The following is a 19,756-nucleotide window of genomic DNA, read 5'->3' as shown; positions in this document are numbered from 1 at the left end:
CGCCCATCCTGTCCCTCTTGCCGTTCGGCCCCGCCCCTCTGCGGCAAGACCACGCCTCCTCCCGCAGCTCTAGCCTGCCCCTGCCCGTAGACCACGCCCCCGTCATTAGACCACGCCTTTTCGTACCCGGACCGCCCCCCTGCACGAGGCCACGCCCTCTTCCTGTACCGGATCGCACCAGGCCCCGCCCACACACATACCGCTCAAGGTGCCCCGCCCCTGCTCGTGAGGCCCCGCCCACAAGCCAGGCCCCGCCCCGCCCGGAGCAGGGCGCGCTGGGGCGCGGGGACAAGGCGGGCACCGAGCCTTGGGGTTCGGGGCAGTGCGGGGTGCGGGGCGCCACAGGGACGTGGGGCGCCCTGGGAATGCGGTGCGAGGGGATAAACGGGTATTGGAGTGTACAGGGCGCCTTGGCGGCGCTGCCGGAGGGACGTGGGGTGCGCTGGGAGTGGGGGTTCGCTGGGATGAAGTGGGAGGGATAGGAGCTGTACTGGGGACTGGGGGTGCAGGAGGAGAGAGCACCAGGGGGTTCGGGGTGTATCGGGGATGGGAATGTCAGGGAGATGTGGGATGCGGGGGGAACGGGCATGCCAGAGGTGCACCCCAGAGGGACAGGGAGAAAACGGGGTTTAGAGGGATGTGGGGTGCATTAGGGATCAGGGTGGGAAATGGGGGTACCGAGGGGATATGAGGGGCATTGAGGGTGTAGGCGTGAGCTGGAGTGTTACAGGGGTGCACAGGGGTGTGTGGGTGCACTGGGGGGCTTGGGGCACACTGCCGTGGGGGTGTGCATTTGGGGGGTGACGGGGAGATGTGGGGTCCAGGGGATTGGGGATGCCAGAGGGATGTGGGTGCATGGGGGATGGGGAAGCAAGGGAATAACTGGGGGTCTGTGGGAGCCTTGTGGGTCAGGCTGCGGGGTGGGAACTGGGGGTGCCGAGAGGAAATGGGCTGCATTGGTGGTGTACAGATGCACTGGAGGGATATAGGGGTGCACAGGGGAGTAGGGGTGCAGGGGGTATGGGGGCCACTGCCATAGGGGTGCAGGGGAGGGTATGGGGGCCGTGCTGGGGCCGTCAGTGTAACCTGGGACCAGGGGCTTGTGCAGGGCTATGGCACCCCAAAACTGCTGCTGTCACCTGCAGGACCCCCTGCGTGCCGCTGTCCTGCCTGGCTCCCGTGCCCAGGGACACTGCTGGGTTTGGGGGTGCAGGCAGCCCTCCACCCCCGTGCCGGGGAGCTCCAAGCCCCAGCAGTGCCACACTGTCCCGCAGCCCCGGGGACTCCCAAAACCCCTTCCAGGGCCACTTTGTGCCGTTTGGGGGTCAGAAAGGGGCGTTTCGGACAAAGCAGGGAGCGGAGGCGGCAGTTGGTGCAGCAGTTCCTTCCCGGCCGGTACAAAGGCAAAACAAACCGAAAGCGTGTCCGTGTCCGTGTCCGTGTCCGTGCCCATCCCGTGTCCGTGCCCATGTCCGTGTCCGTATCCATGCCCAATTCCTCCCACGGCTGCTGTGGCAGCGGGCAATGTCGCGGGGGGGGTCACGGAGCCCCTCCCGCGCTGGGTCCCCGTGGGCACCTCAGCCCCGCGCCGGCTCGGTCCCATCTCGGCGCAGCCCAGGGGTCCCCCCGGTGCCCCGCTTGCCGCTGGCATCGAGGCGATGGCTTTTCAGCTGGAAGAGCGGTGGCGGTGGCAGTGTGTCCTGGGTGCCACCTCCTGTGGTCTCTCTGCGCTGCCGGTGTCGCCGCGGTGGCTCAGACCCGGCCCTGGTCCCCCGGGATGTCCCATCCCAGACGGATGGGTCGCTCCTCGGCGGTGGCATCACCCCACAGCCCCGCGGGGTGCAGTGGGGTCCCCAGGGCGGCGGGGGTGCTCGCCAGGGGAGCCCGGCTGCCGGGGCAGGACCCGGCCGGGGCGAAGCCGCGTGGAGGGGCTCAGTGGGGCTGTCACTTGTCACCGTCCCCCCGGGTACCCCGAAACCTGCCGTAGCACGAGACTGAAGCAAGCGAGCATGCGAGGGTGGCGGGCGGGCGGAGAGGGACATCCTATTCACCAGGAGAAAGTGCCCCAAAGGCGGGGCTGGGGGCTGCAGGGGACACGCAGCACGGGGAGGTGGGGGGTGAGCTCGGTGCCCCGCTCCAGGGGCCTGAGGGGACCCATCCAGCCTCCGCCGCCACCCAAAAATAAGCATCCTCCTCTGGCCCATCCCTGGGAGCATCCTTTGGTCCCCAGGAGCATCCTTGGTGGCGGGGCCGTGTGCCCGCTCGGCACCGGGGCGGGGGGAGCAGGATGCGGCCGGGGGGGGTCACACAGCGTCGCCTTCCCACTTTGGGCTTCCATGATGTCCGTTCGTATGTCCGGAAGGGATTGGCAGGACACCGGGAGGAGCACGGGCGATGGCGGCGGCGTGGGGGGAATTTACATGGTACCCGGGGGGCTCCGGCCGGGGGCGACGCCTGCCCCCATCTCCCCCCGGAGCCCCGCGTCCCTCGGGGGCGTCGATGCGGGGGATGTCCGGGCTCGGTTGGAATCGGGGGCGTCTCTCGAATCCCCCAGCAGCCGGAGGGAGATGGGGTGGGCGATGGCGGCCGGGGTGGGCGCGGGGTGGGCCGGGTCCGGCGCTACTCGATCACCATGCAGCACGGGAGGTGCTGGGAGAAGTACTTGAAGAGCTCCGGGGTGGCCCCGGGGCAGTTGGTGAGTTCCAGCTCCTCCAGCTCCTGCAGCTGCACCAGCCCCGACAGCCCCGTGGTGGTCAGCAAGGGGCAGCCTGCAAGGGGACAGGGTGCACTGTCAGCCCAGAACCCCAAAAATAGCATCCCAAAAAATAGCATCTCAAAGGCACTGGCATACCAAAACACCAAAATCCTCCCAGACATGACCAAAGGATCAAGACCTCAAAATCCCAGCACCTCAAAACTCACCACACCCAAAGGACAGAACCCAAAAAAACAGCATGCTAAAAAAAATAACCCCAAAACCCCTAGCAGTTCAAAAATCACTCAAAATATCAGTGTCCAAAGAATCCAGCACTCAAAAACGCACACAAAAATGCACACAAAAACCAGTACTTTAAAGCACCAGCACCCAAAATACCAAGACCATCGAAATTAGCACCCAAAAAAACCCCACTGGAACCCAGAAAACCAGCATGCTAAAGAATAGTGCTCCAAAACACCTGCACCCCAAGGTCAGCCTAAAAACCCAACATCTCAAAGCACCAGTATTACAAAAAAACCAAAAAAACAAAAAAAAACCCCACCAAATTAAAGCATCCCAAAAAACCAGTGCCCCGTAGAACAGCTCCTCAAAAACCAACACCCCAGAAAACTTGAATTACAAAAACAGCTCCCAAAACACCACCACCCCAAAAAACACCGCACCCCAAGAGCCCAGCCGTGCATCTTTCCCCAGAGGCTGGGCTGGGTGCAGGTGCCTGCTGGCTTGGGGGGATGCTGGCTGTCCCCAGGGCTGTCTCTGTGCCCATGCCCTGTGCCTCCCCAGCCCTGTGGGGTCTCCGGTCCCTGGTAGAGGGTCAAGGTCTCACCAGCCAGCGAGAGGAGGCGCAGGCTGCTCATGCCCAGGAGGTGCTTCAGGCCAAAATCCTGCACCTGGAAAAGAAGATGGGATGGAGATGAGCAGGGGACAGTGGGGACAACCGCAGCACCAGGGCTCAGCATTGCCAAGCTTGGGTAGGGAACTGGTGCCAGGGCTGGGAACCTGAAGCTGGGTGCTGGGGCAGTGTGCTGGCCCTGTGATGGGACAGGCTGCAGGGAGCTGGGTGCTGGGGAGGGGAGCCTGAGCAGGATGTGGGATGTTGCAGCAGGATGCTGGGGCAGGATTCTGGGTGCAGGGCCAGGGTACTGGGTCTGGGCTGTGCAACAGGGAGCAGGGAGCCAGGGCAGGGAGCCTGCAGCAGGTACCGGCTCTGGGGATACTGGTGCTGGGGCAAGGATGCAGGGTCAGGGTGCCAGGGCTGAGTCCTGCTGAGCTCACAGGAGCTCTCTGCTTCCTGGCACCAAGTCTTGGGGTCTTCAGCCAGCCCCGGGAGCCCGCCCTGAGCTCATGGCCCATCCCCAGGGAAGTGCCACCATGCCCTCTCTGCCGTGCCGAGCCAGGACGGGCACAGCTGTGTTCCACACCTACCTGGCAGCACCAGCGCAGGTAAAGGCTCCGCAGGGATGACATGGTGGACAGGTAGCTGAGGCCGGTGTCGGTGATCCGCACGCACCTGCCAGGACACGGGGTGTCAGGGCCAGCTGGTCACCCATGGGTGTCCCCAAACCATGGCCCCCATGCTGCACCCTCTGCTTCCAGCATGGCTCAGCATGGCACGGCTTGGCACGGCATGGTTTGTCATGGGGTGACATGGCACAGCACAGCTTGGCACGGCATGGCACGGCGTGGCATGCACGGCATGGCTCAGCATGGTATGGCATGACTTGGCATGGCTTGGCACAGCTTAGCATGGCATGGCATGGCCTGGCATGGCTCAACATGGCATGGCATGGCTTGGCATGGCACAGCATGGCTCAGCACAGCCCTTTACCTGTCGAGCACCAGCTCCTCCAGCTTGTGCAGGTCACAGGCGATGTACTCCAGGGCCATGTCGGTGATGCGGGGGCACCAGGACAGGTCGAGGCTGCGCAGCTTCCGCAGGTTCTCAGCCACCAGCTCCACGCCGTCGTCCGTCACCTTGGAGCAGCCTGAGAGGCTGAGGACGCTCAGGTTGGGCAGGCTGTGGACCATGTTGACCACGCCATGGTTGGTGATCTCCCAGCAGGAGTTGAGGCGCAGGGTGTGGGTGGTGTAGCCCTGCTTGGCGGTGAAGTAGGCGAGCGCCGTGTCCGTCACGTGGTAGGCTTGCAGGTTGAGCTCGGTGAGGTTGGGCAAGAGCTGCGAGATGGCGGCGATGGCGTCGTCGGCCACGTTGATGCAGTCGCTGACGCTCAGCGCCGTGATGCGGGCGTTGAGGCTGGACCACAGCCCGGCCTCCGTGAAGTCGTTGCAGCCCGACAGCTCCAGCCGCACCACGCCCTGCATCTGCTCCAGCATCACCTGCCGAGGGGCAGGGGGTCAGGCCGTGCCAGGCACTGCCACCCACCCTTGTGCATCCTTGTGCCCCTGCCCCAGCTCGCTCTGCGTGGCTCTTCCCACTGCTCCCAGACTTGCCTGGGTCCAGTCTTCTCCCTGGGACCTCCTTGGCATGGATTCAATGCCTGCCTTAGGACATGCTAGCATCAGTGGGGAATGGGAGGGGACAGGCAGGGACCCCTGGGTGCAGCCCCAGCACTGCCCGAGGTGCTGCTGGCAGGGTTGGGATTGATACCTGCTCCCAGCACAGGAACTGCTCAGGTGAGATGTGCCCACGGAGCAGCTGGTGCTGTGTTTGGCCATGGCACAGGGCAAGGATCTCAGTGGGGACCTTGCCTAGCCCCCTGAATTGCCCCAACTCTATCTGACCCTCAGCCCCTTGCTTAGGTGACCTCCTTGCTGGGGAGCAGCCAGCCAAGCAGGAATGTCCTGTTCCCAGAGCTTGTCACCCACTGCCACATCACCGCCCAGCAGCACGGCCACCTCACCTGGCCCTGCCTTCCTGGCAGCACCCACAGGCAGCAGGGATGAAGCCCCAACAGTCCCCTGACCCTGCATGGGCTGCACCCATCCCACTGCCCAAGCCACAGGCAAGGCCTCCCCGTGCTGCCAGCACCTGTGGGGTGGCCATGCCACCTGCCTGCTCCTTCACTGTGACCACTGAAAGCTCTGCCCATGTGTGTGTCCCCAAGGCCACCAGGACTGACCCGCCACCAGCACATCTCAGCCACCCCAGTCACTTCAGCAGGGTCACCTACCTCCAACCCTGCATCTGTGATGGTCGACCTCTTAAGGCTCATGGACTTGACCCCCTTCTTGGAGAGGGGGTAGTTGTCAATGAACTCACAAATGTCCAGGTCAGAGACGCCCACGAGGCAGAAGCCGTCGAAGCCGCGGACGGCGAAGCCCTGCAGGCTGACGAACTCCTTCTCTCCACCAGGCAGGATGTTGTAGAGCTCTTTGGTGTGCAGGACGGGCGTCAAGCCCACCCAGAACTTGGGCTGGTAGAGCACCCGCCGCCATGCCTTGCACACCTGCGCCAGCACGCACTTCTCGCACGCCGAAAAGTACCAGAACAAGCGGTTAAGGATCTTCTCGTCCACGGCCAGCTGCCTTTCCGAGGGCGAGCCTGGCAGCCGCTCCGGAGAGGGCTGCTCCGAGCCTTCGCTCGTATTCAGTCCCACCAAGGAAGCGCCAGGAGGGGAGGAGACGCTGGCCAGGGTGGCCAAGGAGAGCGGGGAGGCCAGGCTGGGGATGGGCAGGTCGCTGCGGTGGGCTAAGGCCGGGCTGAGGATGGCAGGCACGGAGGAAGGCTGGCACAGGCGGTTTTTCACGGCAGGGGTGCCTTTGGTGATGCTGGCGGAGCCGAGGCCGTTGGGTTGTGTGGGGATCTTCACCAGTCCATTGCGGGGCAAACATGGGGGCTTGGTGTCGCCGTTTCTCGGGTTCGACATCTTCCACAGGTCTCTCTGTAACACAGGGGTGTGGGATGAGGGCTGTGGGTCTGCTGGGGGGGGGGTGGCCATGGCTGGGGGAGGTGGTGGTACCAGCTGGGGGGAGATCCTGGGGGCCCTGAGCAGGGTGGCACATGGGACCAGGTGGTGCAGGGCTGCAGGACACAGCCACAGAGGGGACATGTCCGGGACACAGAGCAGGGTCCTCCCAGAAGCTGCATGGCCCTGGTGTCCCCTGTGATGAGGGATGGATGGGGATTTCTCCCTGGTCATTCACAGGGAGAATTCTGAGCCTAGAATCCAGCATGGCCGATGGCAGACGGAGAAGGAGCCACAGACTGGTTTGCATTGGAAGGGACCTCCAAGCCTGTCTCATTCCACATCCATGCCATGGGCAGGGACACCTTCCACTATCCCAGGTTGCTCCAGCCTGGCCTTGGACACTTCCAGGGATCCAGGGGCAGCCACAGCTTCTCTGGGCACCCTGTGCCAGGGCCTGCCCACCCTCCCAGGGAACAATTCCTTCCCAATATCCCATCCATCCCTGCCCTCTGGCAGTGGAAGCCATTCCCTGTGTCCTGTCCCTCCATGCCTTGTCCCCAGTCCCTCTCCAGCTCTCCTGGAGCCCCTTTAGGCCCTGCAAGGGGCTCTGAGCTCTCCCTGGAGCCTTCTCCTCTCCAGGTGAGCACTCCCAGCTCTCCCAGCCTGGCTCCAGAGCAGAGGAGCTCCAGCCCCCAGTGCATTTTTGTGGAGGGGAGCGGGCAGAGGAAGAGGAGCAGAGCTGCCTGTGCCCACCGTGCCAGCCAAGCACTCAGCAGTGAGCCTGTGCCAGCCGTAGCGCCGCCGATCTTTGTGGAGCCTTGAGGCAGCACCCGGCAAACCGGGCCAATAAATATTGCAGTGGCAGCAAGGCCGAGCTTCCCAACGGCCCCGCCGCGCCCGCCATCCATTATTCAACGCATTTCCCTCTATAAATATGGAGGTGAATTATTGATGGGGGCTCAGCCCCCTCCCCCTGCCCAGCCAGGGCCTGGCACAGGGCCCTGCCCGACTGCTGCCTGCCCTGCCCGCAGCCCGCGTGCCAATGCCATGCCAAACCCTGCCAAAAAAGCTGATCCTGGCAGCCCCTGGGGGCACTAGGAGCTGAAGCACGGGAATGCATGGAGCTTCCAGTGCATGGAGCAGGGCACAGGGAGCTGGCCCTGAAGCCCCAAGGGGTGGTTGGCACATCCATCCATCGGTGACAGGAGCTGAGGACCTTCTTGCCTGCCAGATCTTCCCAGACCCGAGATTAAAGCAAGGGAATTATTATAGCTGCTTGATTTGGGATGGAGAACGTCAAGCCCTGGTGGAGGGGCCCTGAGAGAAGAGTAGCCTGCTCATGACCAAGCTCCATGGTCCCCAAGCCTGGAAGCAGGATGCAGCCCGGTCCCCCTGCTGCCCATCCCTTTCACTCTCACAGCATCCCCGGCCTCATCCAGCTCTCCTGGAGCAGCCAGGGAGGGAGCAGCCACCCCAAAAAGAGCTCAGAAGCGCAGTCAGATGCCGGTGGCACATCTGGAGAACCCGCGGGATGAACGGCACACGGCGCCTCCCGAGGACACCGTTCCGGGCGCAGCGGGGCCGTGGGACGGGGCTGGTGGGAGCTGCCGCAGCCTCTGCCGTGGTGCGAGCGGAGGTGCCGCAGACAGCCCGGCTCGGTGGCAGCGTCCCGCCGAGATCCAGCCTCCGGGGACGAGCCCAACCCTGTGCAGACAGTCTGGCGCCGCTCCCGGCTCGGATGCAGCCGCTGCTGCCTCCGCTCACGCTGCCCGACAGCGCAGCTGGGCCGCCGATGCTTGGACATGTGTTAAATTCGCTTGAAAGCAGGAGAAGGGGAGGGGAGAGAAGAGAGAAACTTGAAACCAGCGGCTCGGTGCTTGGCAGCAATTAGGGAAGTAAACAGAACGTGCACCGGGGTGTCTCACAGAGCACCAATCCAAATAGACAATTAGCAGGTGGCGCGGAGAAGCTGTCCCTGCGGCACCGAGCCCGCAGCCAGAGCCGCTGGGCACGCTGGCTAGCCCCGGGGAGAGGGCAGGTGGTGGCAGAGGGGCAGCCCTGGGCCTCGGGAGCCCAAGGGGACAGTCACAGGAGGAGACAGATGCTGACAAGTCGCTGGATTCACATGCAGCCAGCAGGAGATTTTGGCATGGCATCCAAGCAGCTCGGAACTCGGCTGGTCCCTGAGCCGAGCTCAGGGAGGCTCAGGGGGGCTCAGGGGGGGTCAGGGGGGCTCAGGGGGTTCAACAGCTTTCCTTGGAAAGCTGAGCCAGGCCCACAGCCCAGGGAGCTCAGGCTGCCTGAACAGAGCACAGAAATCCCGAACCTTGAGTGAGTTGGAAGTCACTTCAAATTGAAAGATGAACAGAGAGTCGAGCGTCTGGGCACAGGAGGATCTGGGCAGCGGTGGGGGGAAGCCAGGCGGGCATTTCTCTCCGGGGAGATGAGCTGGGAAGAATTTGGGTGCTCCTACCACGCCTAGGCATGGAATTGTGCTTGGGGAAAGACCCCAGTGTGGAGAAGGTGGGCTGTGGGCACGGGCTGGGAGGGGAGTGGGTCCAATAGCTGCTGTCTCTGGCAGCAAGGGGCAGTGCTGGCATCTGCCCTCCTGTGCCACAGGAAAGACCCGGCCTGCAGCCCAGGGCTGAGGCCACATTGCTCTGATGTCCAAAATGCAGCTCCCACAGCCCCTGGAGGTCAGAGCTGCTGAGTGCAGGGACACCCAGAGCCCACCCTGCGCCTCCCCAGACACTCCCACCCAGAGACAGCGGATGGACAGGCAAACCCAAAGGTGTCTGCCTTGGAGGTGTCAACATAGACCCTCCCATATGTTCCAGCAGTTCCATGAACACCTCCATATGCTTTTTGGCCACTGCAAAGCAGCAGGAGAGCAGAGATTTGTCCCTTTCCCTTCTCCCTGTCATCTCACTGTTTACAGATTGCATGACTGGACCAAGCACACCATCATCATCAGGATTGTTCAGCACTTGGTGCAACCATCCTTGCTCTGGGGTCCCACAGGATGGGCCCAGATTTGCAGCCCCCTCTGTCTCAGCCCCCCTTTTCTCTCTCACGGGGAAGCGTTTTCTAGCAGTGGAGTGCCAGCTCCCAGCCCAGTGAGAGAAAACCTGACAAAAGCAAAGATCAAAGCCCTCCAGCCTCCCGGATCCACTCCAGGGTGCACATTTCACAGGATACGTCACTGACAGAGAGGTTTGGAGGGGTTTGTCACCCACGGTAAGTGATGATGCAGCGGTGGGGGGTGGATTTGACGCAGGGAGAGAGAAGAAAGCTGGGGTCTGAGAGCCTGTCACCACAAACATTGCACAGACAATGAGGATGCTGGGATGAACGGGATGGAAACTGCCAGGAAGGCAGAGCTTGCTCAACCTGTTGGCGAGTTTACTATCTCCACGTGGTAGTGAGGAGGGATGAGGGCCTTAAGACACGGGCAGGGCCATCGGCCACCCTGCTAGTGCATTGCCTGGGAGATCCCTGGCTCCTGGATCGGACAGTTATCCTGCTGCAGCAGGGATCGGGGCTGAGCTCCGATCTGGACAGCCAGACCGGAGGCCAAGGGAGATCCCGGACTGGCCAGCGTGGGAGCCCCCGGGATCCCGGCCCTGATGGGTCAGCACCGCGGACAGCGGCCCCGCTCAGCACCGCGGACAGCGGCCCCGCTCAGCACCGCGGACAGCGGCCCCGCTCAGCACCGCGGACAGCGGCCCCGCTCAGCACCGCGGACAGCGGCCCCGCTCAGCACCGCGGACAGCGGCCCCGCTCAGCACCGCGGACAGCGGCCCCGGAAGGACCCGCGCTCCTGTCCCCCCCAGCACGCGGCCCTGTCGCGCCGGGCCCTGGAAGGATCCACTCCTGCCGCACCAGGTCCTTGTAAGGGAACCTGCATCCAGGGCTCTGTGAAGATCCAGTATTGCCCCAACAGATCCTCCAAAGAGATCCTACTACAAGCCAGCAGGCAGATCTGCTACTGCCCCAGCAGATCCCAGAGAGAATCCGTGACTGCCCCACAAAGTCCCCGTGAGACCTTGCTGTCACCCCAGCGGGTCCCTGCAGCCCCCACTGCTGCCCCCAGCCCGCCTCAGAGCCTTGTTATCGCCCTGCCAGGATCCAGAGCTGCTGCCGAAGGGTTTCAGGTGGCAGAGCCGTGCGGAGCGAGCAGCCATCGCTGCCTGCTCACACTCACACACCCACGGGGGGGTAGACACGCACACGGGGAGCCGCACAGCCCGCGGGGAGCGGGGGGGTGCCCTGGCACAAGCCACGGCTCACACTCACACTCACACTCACACACTCACACACATGCACACTCACACTCACACACACACTCACACTCACTCTTACACTCACATTCACACTCACACTCTCACACTCACACTCACATCACACTCACACACTCACACACATTCACACACACTCACACTTTCACACTCACACTCACACTCACACACTCACACACTCACACACTCACACACTCTCACATACACACTCACACTCACACTCTCACACACATTCATACACTCACACTCACACACTCGCACACTCACACATTCACACACACTCACACATTCACACACACTCACACATTCACATACTCACATCACACTCACACAGTCACACACTCGCACTCTCACACTCTCACACTCACATCACACTCACACTCTCACACTCTCACACTCTCACACTCACACTCTCACACTCACACTCACACTCACACTCACACTCACACACTCACACTCACATCACACTCACACTCTCACACACTCACACTCTCACACTCTCACACTCTCACACTCTCATACTCACACTCGCACTCTCATACTCTCACACTCACATCACACTCACACTCTCACACTCTCACACTCTCACACTCTCACACTCTCACACACTCACACTCACACACTCACACACTCACACTCACACTCACACTCTCACACTCTCACACTCTCACTCACACTCTCACACTCTCATACTCACACTCACACTCACACACGCGCAGCCGGAGACGCCGTGTGCACGCGCGCCCAGGGTTGCATCAGCTGAATTCATTAGCCCGTCTATTTTTACTAATGCAGCAAATCAAGTTGCTCCACAGGCGGAGAAAACACACCCGACACGTAGTGCTGTGGCGGAGCACGCAGCCGAGCCTTTTGTCCGGCACTCCTGAAGGGATGAGCTTCCCGAGGCTCCCCCGGCCCCGCGCGGTGGCCCCGGCCGGCAGCGAGGCCAGGCGGGCTTTGCTCGGGGGCTGAAGCTGCCGCCCGAGCACATGGCAGCGATGAAGACATCCCGCTGCAGAGCTCCGCGGTGTGCAGCTGCCTCCGGCTCTGATCCCGCTGGATCGGAACATTGCCCGTGCTGTGAGCAGCGTGCCAGCACCCAGCCCCGAGGCTGGGTCCCTTCAGAGGGCTTGGGTCACCCCAGCAATGCAGAGGAGCCGCTGAAGGCTCTGGAGGAGCCACTGGCTCCCCCGGAGATGGAGGGCAGTGGTTGTGTTTGGGTAGGGAGATGCTGTACCTGTCTGTGTGTGTGTGCACAGGTGGATTTGTGCTCCAGCCTTGGCACTCACATGGGTGAGCTGGGACAGAGGCTCGGAGCACAGCTCCAAACTCAGTGCTATCTTTTCCTTGCTGCACAATCCAGGAATTCAGGGTGGGGAAGGGCCTTGCCTCTCCACCTGGCCATGGAGACCTGGTGTTTGTGTGATGGGAGCTGGGAAACTCCCTCCTGGGGCTGTCCTGAGAGCTCCTGGGGAGACCTAAGGGCTGAGAGCAGCTTTCCCGCTCCCTTGGTGGCTCCCAACGGTGCCAAGGCGCTCATCCCACCTCGCAGTGGACAAAGAGGCTTAGGAGGGGCTGGGAAATGACTGGTTTGAGTCCCATTGCTGGGAGCTGCTCTCAGTGCCCGGCAGGCTGGTGAATCCAGCTGGGTCTTGCAGCTCATGGCCAAGCAGAGGAGCTGTCATGATAGGAACCCCCAGCACTGCAATCTCTCAGGTCCCTCAGCCTTCCCAAAGGTCAGGCTCAGGCTTTGCAGGGTCAGCCCCATCCCCAGGCTGCTGGGAAAAGCTGGCTGAGGTGCCAGCACCGAGCTCTGCTCAGGTCCCCACCGCTTTGGGCTTTGCTGAGAGAACTGGGAGCACTGGGAGCACTGGGAGATGCAGCTCCTGTCCCCCAGCCCTCAGCATGGGGGAGGCAGACCTCCAGCCCCAAGCCTGGCCAAGCGAAACTTCCTCCCAACAGGGTTCCCTCTGACCACCAAGCCCCTCCTGCAGCAGCTTTCAGCTTCTCTGCTAAACCCCCTTCTCCCAGAGACAGCAAATTCTGACATCTCTCCTTTTTCCAGGCAGCCCCTTGTCCCCTTGGGAGGAATTCCCCACTCAAAAGGAGTACAGGAGGGACAGGTCTAGGGCAGAGCTGGACCCCTGCTCCCTTCCCTTCCAGCCTCCTCCAGAGATCTTCACTCTCACACCATGGAAGGATGCTCGTGCTTAAGCCAAGCTTGCTCCCCACTGACCGAGGCAAGGAGAAGAGGGAGCAGCTCCTCATGTACTGAATCCTACCCAGCCTGGCCTCCTCTCACTACAAGCCCAGTCAGAGCCCAATAACAGCTCCCAGTGTGCCCCACGCCCTTCCCTCTGCCTCTCCTGGGCCCAGGAAGGGGTGAAATGCAAGATCCCCTGAGGAGCCAGGAGAGCTTTCTCCAAGCGCAGGATGTGGATGTGCTCCTCAGGTGCTGCTGGGACTTGTGCCTCCCCAAACCCTTCATCCCTCCAGACACAGTGACAGCCACACAAGCACTGATGCCCCTTTGCCCCTGGGTTCTGGGGTCTGGCTGGGAGCTGGGGTTGGGGTAAAGCAGGGGCCCTTGGCATGAGGCTGGTGGGACACCAGGCCAGGCAGTGTCCAGCCATGGCACTCCTTGATTCGGTGCGCTGTGGGTGCTAAATGTCAGCACAGGCTCCAAAAACCATCAGGCACCATCCTGATCCTGCTCCCAGCACAAGCCCCTGGCCTCCTGCTTCCCTTGTCCAAGAGCTGGGCAGGGATCACCCCCCCAGGAGGGAGAAACCCTGGAGAAACAGCTTCTGCTGGACTGTGCCCTCCCCAAACACTCTCCTCTTCAGCCCTGAGCTCCTCCCATGAGCTGCCAGCCCTGGAGCACCCAGCACACGTGGCTGGTCCCCGTGGCAGGTGGGCAGAGGTTGGGAGGGGGTGGGATGCTGCCAAGGAGCTCTGCTCGCCTGCACACCCAATCCTGCTCCCTCCCACACCAGCAGCACCCACTCGCCTCCCAAATTCCCTCTCCCCTCTCCGGGTGCGGCTTCTTCTGCACAGGCACTGCTGGGAGCAGTAGGAGATCGGAGATGGGGACACAGCCACAGGCAGGACGATGTGGCTTTGCCATGGAGCTGCCAGATGCTGAGCTAGGCAGAGCTTAAATCTACAGAGCAGAGGGGCAGGATCCAACCTCCAAACTCAAAGTGCTCCCACTCCAGTTGTCCTTCTGTCTGGCCACCTCCCCACAGGATGGTCAACATGACTGTGACCCCACTGGAGGGGACAAGGGAATCCTTTCCCCACTCTCACCTTACCCTGGCCCAAGTGAGGGTCACTCCTTCCCCAGGACTCTGGGGAGGCAGGAGGGTCCCACTGCCAGGGGTGCTTGTCCTGCTGCTCCCCTCTGCCGTGGAGCTGCTGGCACGGGGAGGGGAGCAGGCAAAGGGATCGATGTGGGGGAAGCCAGTTCGGGGAAAAACAGATATCTAGCTCATTAAAAATGGATGCTTGAGCGAGTCCTCCCCACTCCAAAGCCACCTCCCTCCCTCTTCCTGGTAGCCGGAGTGAAATCAGCACCCAGCTTCCAGAGGAGGGAAGATGCCAGCATGGCACAGTGCTCGCTCTGTGCCCACTGCGCCCAGCCTGCTGCATGCTGAGCCCCTCGGGGTGCTGTGCAGGGGCCCTGTGCAGGGGCCCCAAGACCCCCCAGACCCTGGGCAGAGGGTGGGCATGGAGAGGGTCTGCCAGGAGAATCTGTGCTGCAGGGACTGCCATGCTCCGGCCTTCCCTGCCCAGGCACTGCCATGTCCCACCAGCACCAGCAGATGCTTGAGAGTCAGAGCTACCTCAGCCCAGTACCTCAACCCCATGGCACCCCTGGACCCCCACATGGCCAAGATCTTGGCGGTATCTAGCTGGTTGCTGCCAGAACCCCGTGCCTCAGTTTCCCCCAGCCATGCTCAGCCCCAGCCATTCCATGGGGTCGACTCTGCCTGGTCCCCAACCCCATGCACTGATCCCTCTGCCCGTCCCCATCTTCTGCCCCACCAAAACAAACTCCGTGTTCCCATCGTGGACTGATGGGAGATCCATGGCCCCATGCTGGTCTGCAGGACCCTGCTGTGGAGCTCAGCCCCCTCGGCCCCATCCCAGCCAGGGCCTTCCCCTTCCTCCATCCCTGGGCTCTGGGAATGGGGGAAGCTGTCCCTGTTCCCCCATCCCTTGGCTGGTGTCACCCTGTGTCCACAGAAAGCCACACCGAGGTTTTGGGGTGTTTGGGTGTTTGAATGCAGCGTTGGGGATGCCAGTGGTGCCACCAGGGAGGACAAGAAGAATTTTAGAGGCAGGCAGCAGAGGTGGAAGGGGGCAAGCATCAGCCCCACACTGGGGCGACCGTGTCCTTACAGCGATATCCCTTTACACCTCCATCCCAGAGCAGCCCTGCATCCCGCGGGATCCACCTGATCCCCCCTTTTCCCTGCCTTTACCCACCCGCTGATGCCCGGCCATGCTGGGGCGGGGGGGGGACACACAACACATCGCCTCACCCCCCACATCCCCCCCTCCCCAAACCAAGGGGGCGGAGGGGGCAGCATCACTGGGGCGGGGGAGGGTCACACCGACCACCATCCTCTGCTGAGCTACCGGGAGGCGGGGGCGGAGGGGGGGCCACCGGACCGGGAGCCCCGGGGCCGGGCCGGCTCCGCTGCCGTTATATAACGCGGCTCCATGATGCGGGATGCGGCTGGGGGTGGCTGCGGTGCCGGTGCCGGTGCCGGTATCGGTACCGGTGGAACAGGCACCGGCACCGACCCCGGCATCGGCATCGACCCCGGCACCGGCTTTGTGTCGTAAAGGGTTTTCCCGAGCGGCTCTTACCTCCAGCCCTGTCTCCCGAAGCTCATGCCATGCCTTGTGCCCGTCTTCTTTCGGCTGCAGCAAAAAATCCCACCAGGAAGAAAACGGCGAATAATCCCCCCAAAAATCCCCGTTGGCAAAGGGGCCGGATCCCGCCCGGCCCCCGCCCCAACCCCGCGAAACAACAGGAAAAATAAGCGGGGAGTGGAGGGGGGGAATGGGGCCGGATCCGGATCCGGGGGGATGGAGAAGGGGGGCCCTGCTGCCAGCCAGCCCAGGGAGCTGGGAGCACACGCACACGCGCGTTTGCACACACGCACACGCGTGTCACCAGCGGAGGCTGTTAAAGGGACACGGTCACCGGCAGCGATAATGGAGCGCGCTGGGAAAGCACCGGCAGCGGCACCGGGAGAGGCGAGGTGAGGGTGCGGGACACGGGGAATGGTGCGGGGGGGTACGGGCAGGGCTGGGCTGGCAGCTGGGTGTGCAGGGAGAGAGGGGTGGTGGGTGGGGGAATGCAGGGGTGGAAGGATGGGGGATGGAGGGAGGGATGGAAGGATGGAGGGGGGATGGAGAGGTGGAAGGATCGAAGGAGGGATGGAAAAAATGGAGGGAAGAATGGAGAGATGCAGGGAGGGCTGGAGGGAGAAATGGAGGGGTGGAAGGATGAATGAAGAGGTGGAGGGATGGAGGGAAGCATGGAGAGATAAGGATGGAGGGGTTGGAGAGGATGGAGGAATGAAGAAATGGAGGGAAGAATGGTGAGAGGAAGGGATGGAGGGGTGGAAGAAGAAATGGAGGCATGGTTGGAGGGATTGAGGGAGGGATGGAGGGATGGCGTGGATGGAGAAATGAAGGGAGGGAGAGTTGGAAAGCTGAATGGAGGGATGGATGGATGGAAGGCTGGAAGGACAGACAGATGCTTGCTCTGGCTCTCTCCCCACCAGGGCATGGCATGCTGGAGATCCTGGTGCAGATCCTGCTGCAGACCCTGCTCACCCCGGCAGCCACCTCAGGCTCTGCTGACAGCCCCTGAGGCACATCACCCCCAGGGGCAGCAGGCACCCAGGCCAGGCTGTGCCCACATGCTGGGGGGAATCACCTGCCCAAGCCACGTCTGGCACTGCGACCTGCTGGGGTTGTCCCACTGCTGTCCCTCATGTCCCAGCACCCCCATCTCAGCACCCACCCAGCCCCCCCAGCTTGGGCCCAGCTTCACCACTGCTCCCCAGACTGGAGAGAACTGGTCAGCAGCCACATTTAACCCTGTCCCCTCTGCCTTCCCCTGGCATGGCCCCACGTGAGCAGCAGGTCGGGCTCGGCCGCGGTGCCCGGCTGGCCCTGGGGAGGCTGAGGGAGCTGCCTGCCTCCTGCTTCCATTATTTATAAGGCAGGTTGGGTTTCATACTGGCAGCTGGGAGGGGGCTTGGGGGAGGAGACTGTGCACACACACTCACACTCACACTCACACTCACACTCACACTCACATCCTCAGCACACCCTGCCGAGTGGGTGACAAATGCTGGAGGGGACAGTGACTGCAGGGCCATGTGGATCCATGGCCTCATCCAGGTGCCACGTGTTTCCCCATTGCCTGAGGAACTGCAGGTCTTTCCCCCACAATCTCTTGTGTCCCTTGTCCCCCCAGCAGTGCCCTGTCCCTCGTGGTGCCTGCTCCCCAAGGAGGTGCTCCAGGGGAATAGACCAGCAGCAGCCTGGGAGCAAAGGCTGTGGTGCAGCCCTTGGGGACGCACTCTGCACCCAGAGCAGGCCAAGTGCCACTGGGGCTGGCAGGCACTGGGAGGCAGTGGGGCCCTGCGTGGTCCCTGATGTCCCCTTGGTCCTGGCACAGGCCCGTTGTCACTAACCCCTGCCACCTCCAGGACTCAGAGGGGACGAATTGTTGTGGCCCCATGTCCTGGGGACATTTTCATGCCAAGAAAGCTGAAAACTCCTTCAACAGGACTCGTCCCTGGGCAAGAGGAGACTCCATGTGTGTGTGTCCCTGAGGAAGGGGACACGGCTGGGGTGCCACCAGTCCAGGGGGTACCCACACCCTGGCTGCCTGATGTGGGGTGCTGGTCACCCCACTTCACCCTGCAGCCACGGGTCACCATCACAAGCCTCCTGAGCCCCCTTGCTCCACAAGGCCTGTCCCTCCTGAGTGCCAGGAGGGTGGTGGCCAGTGTCCCCACACTCAGGCCAGGCCAGCAGCCGAGAGCCAAGTGACATGGCTCCCGCAGCTCTCTACTCCCCTGCCTTTGCAGCGCCCCGGGGATGCTGGAGCTCGCACCCAGCCTGTCCCCACGGCGCCGGGAGCCCGGGCCGAGCCTTCCCAGTGCAGCTGGAGCATCGCGGGTCCGGCAGGAGCAGCGGTGGCCGCGCTGGACCGCAGTGCGCCGGGGGGGCCGTCGCCGCAGCAACCGCCGTCGCCTAGCGCCGCTGTCTCCCGGTAACCCGTCGCCTAGCAATGGGGGATTTTTCACAGCTCGGGATGAAGAGTTGAAAGTTATTTTTAGCCCGGGCTGCGAATCAATAGGCAGCTCCATTCGCTGCCCCACAGGATGCACGCACGGGCCCCACGGTGGCAGGGGGAGCAGGGGGGTCTGTCCAGCCTGGGGTCACCGCACTGCCACCCTTGGGCGCAGCCCCTTCTGTGCTGACCCCACAGGGATCAGAGCTCTTTCCGGCCAAGGATCTGATTCCCCTTCAGGTTCCCCCCATGCAGGCCACGTGCGGGTGAGGGTGGGCGAGGACGTGGCGGCTTTCAGGCTTCTGTGGGGGTCCTCACAGAGAGATGGGGATGGCCACACTGCGGCCGTGACCATTGGACCCTGTTCTCACTCTGGGGACCCTCATCTTATTGTGGGGACTCTCAATCAGCCATGAGGACTCTCCTCCAGCTGCTGGGAGCCTCATCCTTTCCTGGGAGCCTTCTCTCACTAGTGGGGACCCCCACCTTGCCATGCTGACCCCACCTTGCCATGGGACCCTCAGCTTACCATGGTGACCCCTCCTTGCCATGGGATCCCCTCCTTTCCATGTGGACCCCTGCTTTGACACGTGGACCCCATCTTTGCTTCGGGGATCCCCACCTTGCCGTTGGGGACCCTTGCCCTGCCTTGAGGACCCTCCCCGTGCATCCCCTCCTGACAGGCTCCCTGAGCTCCCCAAGCCTTCCCAGGGCACATTCCCACTCTCGGGGACACCAGCCTGGGGGTCTGGGTGAGAGGGGACACTGAGAGGGGACAGAGCCAGCTGTCTCCCATGGAGAGGAGCTGCGGTTGTCCCTGCACGTCCTCAGGCATGGGCTGGGAGCTGAGCTGAGGCTCCTGAGCTATTTTTTAAAGACAAGGTGGGTGCCTCCCACAGCCGCAGCTCCTTCGGGTGCTCGGTGGGGCGGGAGAGCTCCCCACGCAGCCTGGGGGGATGGGAAGCTGCATGGGGACAGGCTGGGGACCCCCAGCCCCTGAGCAGCCCTCCAAGGTCCCAGCTGTCCCAAATGTCCCTTTTGCCTTTCCAGGAGGGCCTGGAGCGTTCCTGCCCACGCCATCACCCACTCATGGCACAGCATGGAGGGCGCCCAGAGCCACCCCACAAGGACATTTTGTGGGCAGTGTGGATGTCCCAGGGACCTTCCAGAAACTCCAGGAGTGGTGAGGGGAGCTGCCCAGGATTTGGGGTGACCCAAAGGAAGAGACAGTATCGTCAAAATCCAAAGGAAGCTCCTGGATGGAGCACAGAGTGCTCCGCGAGTGGCAGATGGGTCTGGGACAGAGCAATCCTGGATGAGTCACAGCGGATCCAGAGGGGACATGGAAATGCTCAGGGGGCTGGAAGAAGCTGTCTTGTGGGGAAAGGCTGGGAGAGCTGGGGCCATCCAGCCTGGAGGAAACCTTCTGGCATTCTGGTGATACCTAAGGGATCTTGGAAGGGTGACAGAGAGAGGCTTTCACCAGGAACTGTAGAGACAGAAGAAGGGGAAGCAGTTTTCAGCTGGAAGAGGGTGCGTT

General features: G+C 62.6%; 1 protein-coding gene across 1 annotated transcript; it reads right to left on the bottom strand.

Moving 5' to 3' along the window:
- Positions 1-1,354: 1,354 nt before the first annotated feature.
- FBXL16 (F-box and leucine rich repeat protein 16) lies at positions 1,355-18,190 on the bottom strand. The gene is made up of 7 exons (XM_053957578.1): positions 16,688-18,190; positions 15,765-15,818; positions 5,851-6,561; positions 4,548-5,056; positions 4,145-4,229; positions 3,546-3,609; positions 1,355-2,768 (listed from the first exon to the last, which is right to left on the bottom strand). The coding sequence occupies exons 3-7, from the start codon at positions 6,544-6,546 to the stop codon at positions 2,620-2,622; spliced, it is 1,503 nt and encodes a 500-aa protein (XP_053813553.1). The 5' UTR covers positions 6,547-6,561; positions 15,765-15,818; positions 16,688-18,190; the 3' UTR covers positions 1,355-2,619.
- Between the last annotated feature and the right edge of the window lie 1,566 nt (positions 18,191-19,756).

The sequence above is a fragment of the Vidua chalybeata genome, chromosome 16, assembly GCF_026979565.1.
Source record: "Vidua chalybeata isolate OUT-0048 chromosome 16, bVidCha1 merged haplotype, whole genome shotgun sequence".
In the NCBI taxonomy this organism is placed as follows: Eukaryota; Metazoa; Chordata; class Aves; order Passeriformes; family Viduidae; genus Vidua; species Vidua chalybeata.
This window is presented reverse-complemented; position numbering and strand designations above follow the sequence as displayed.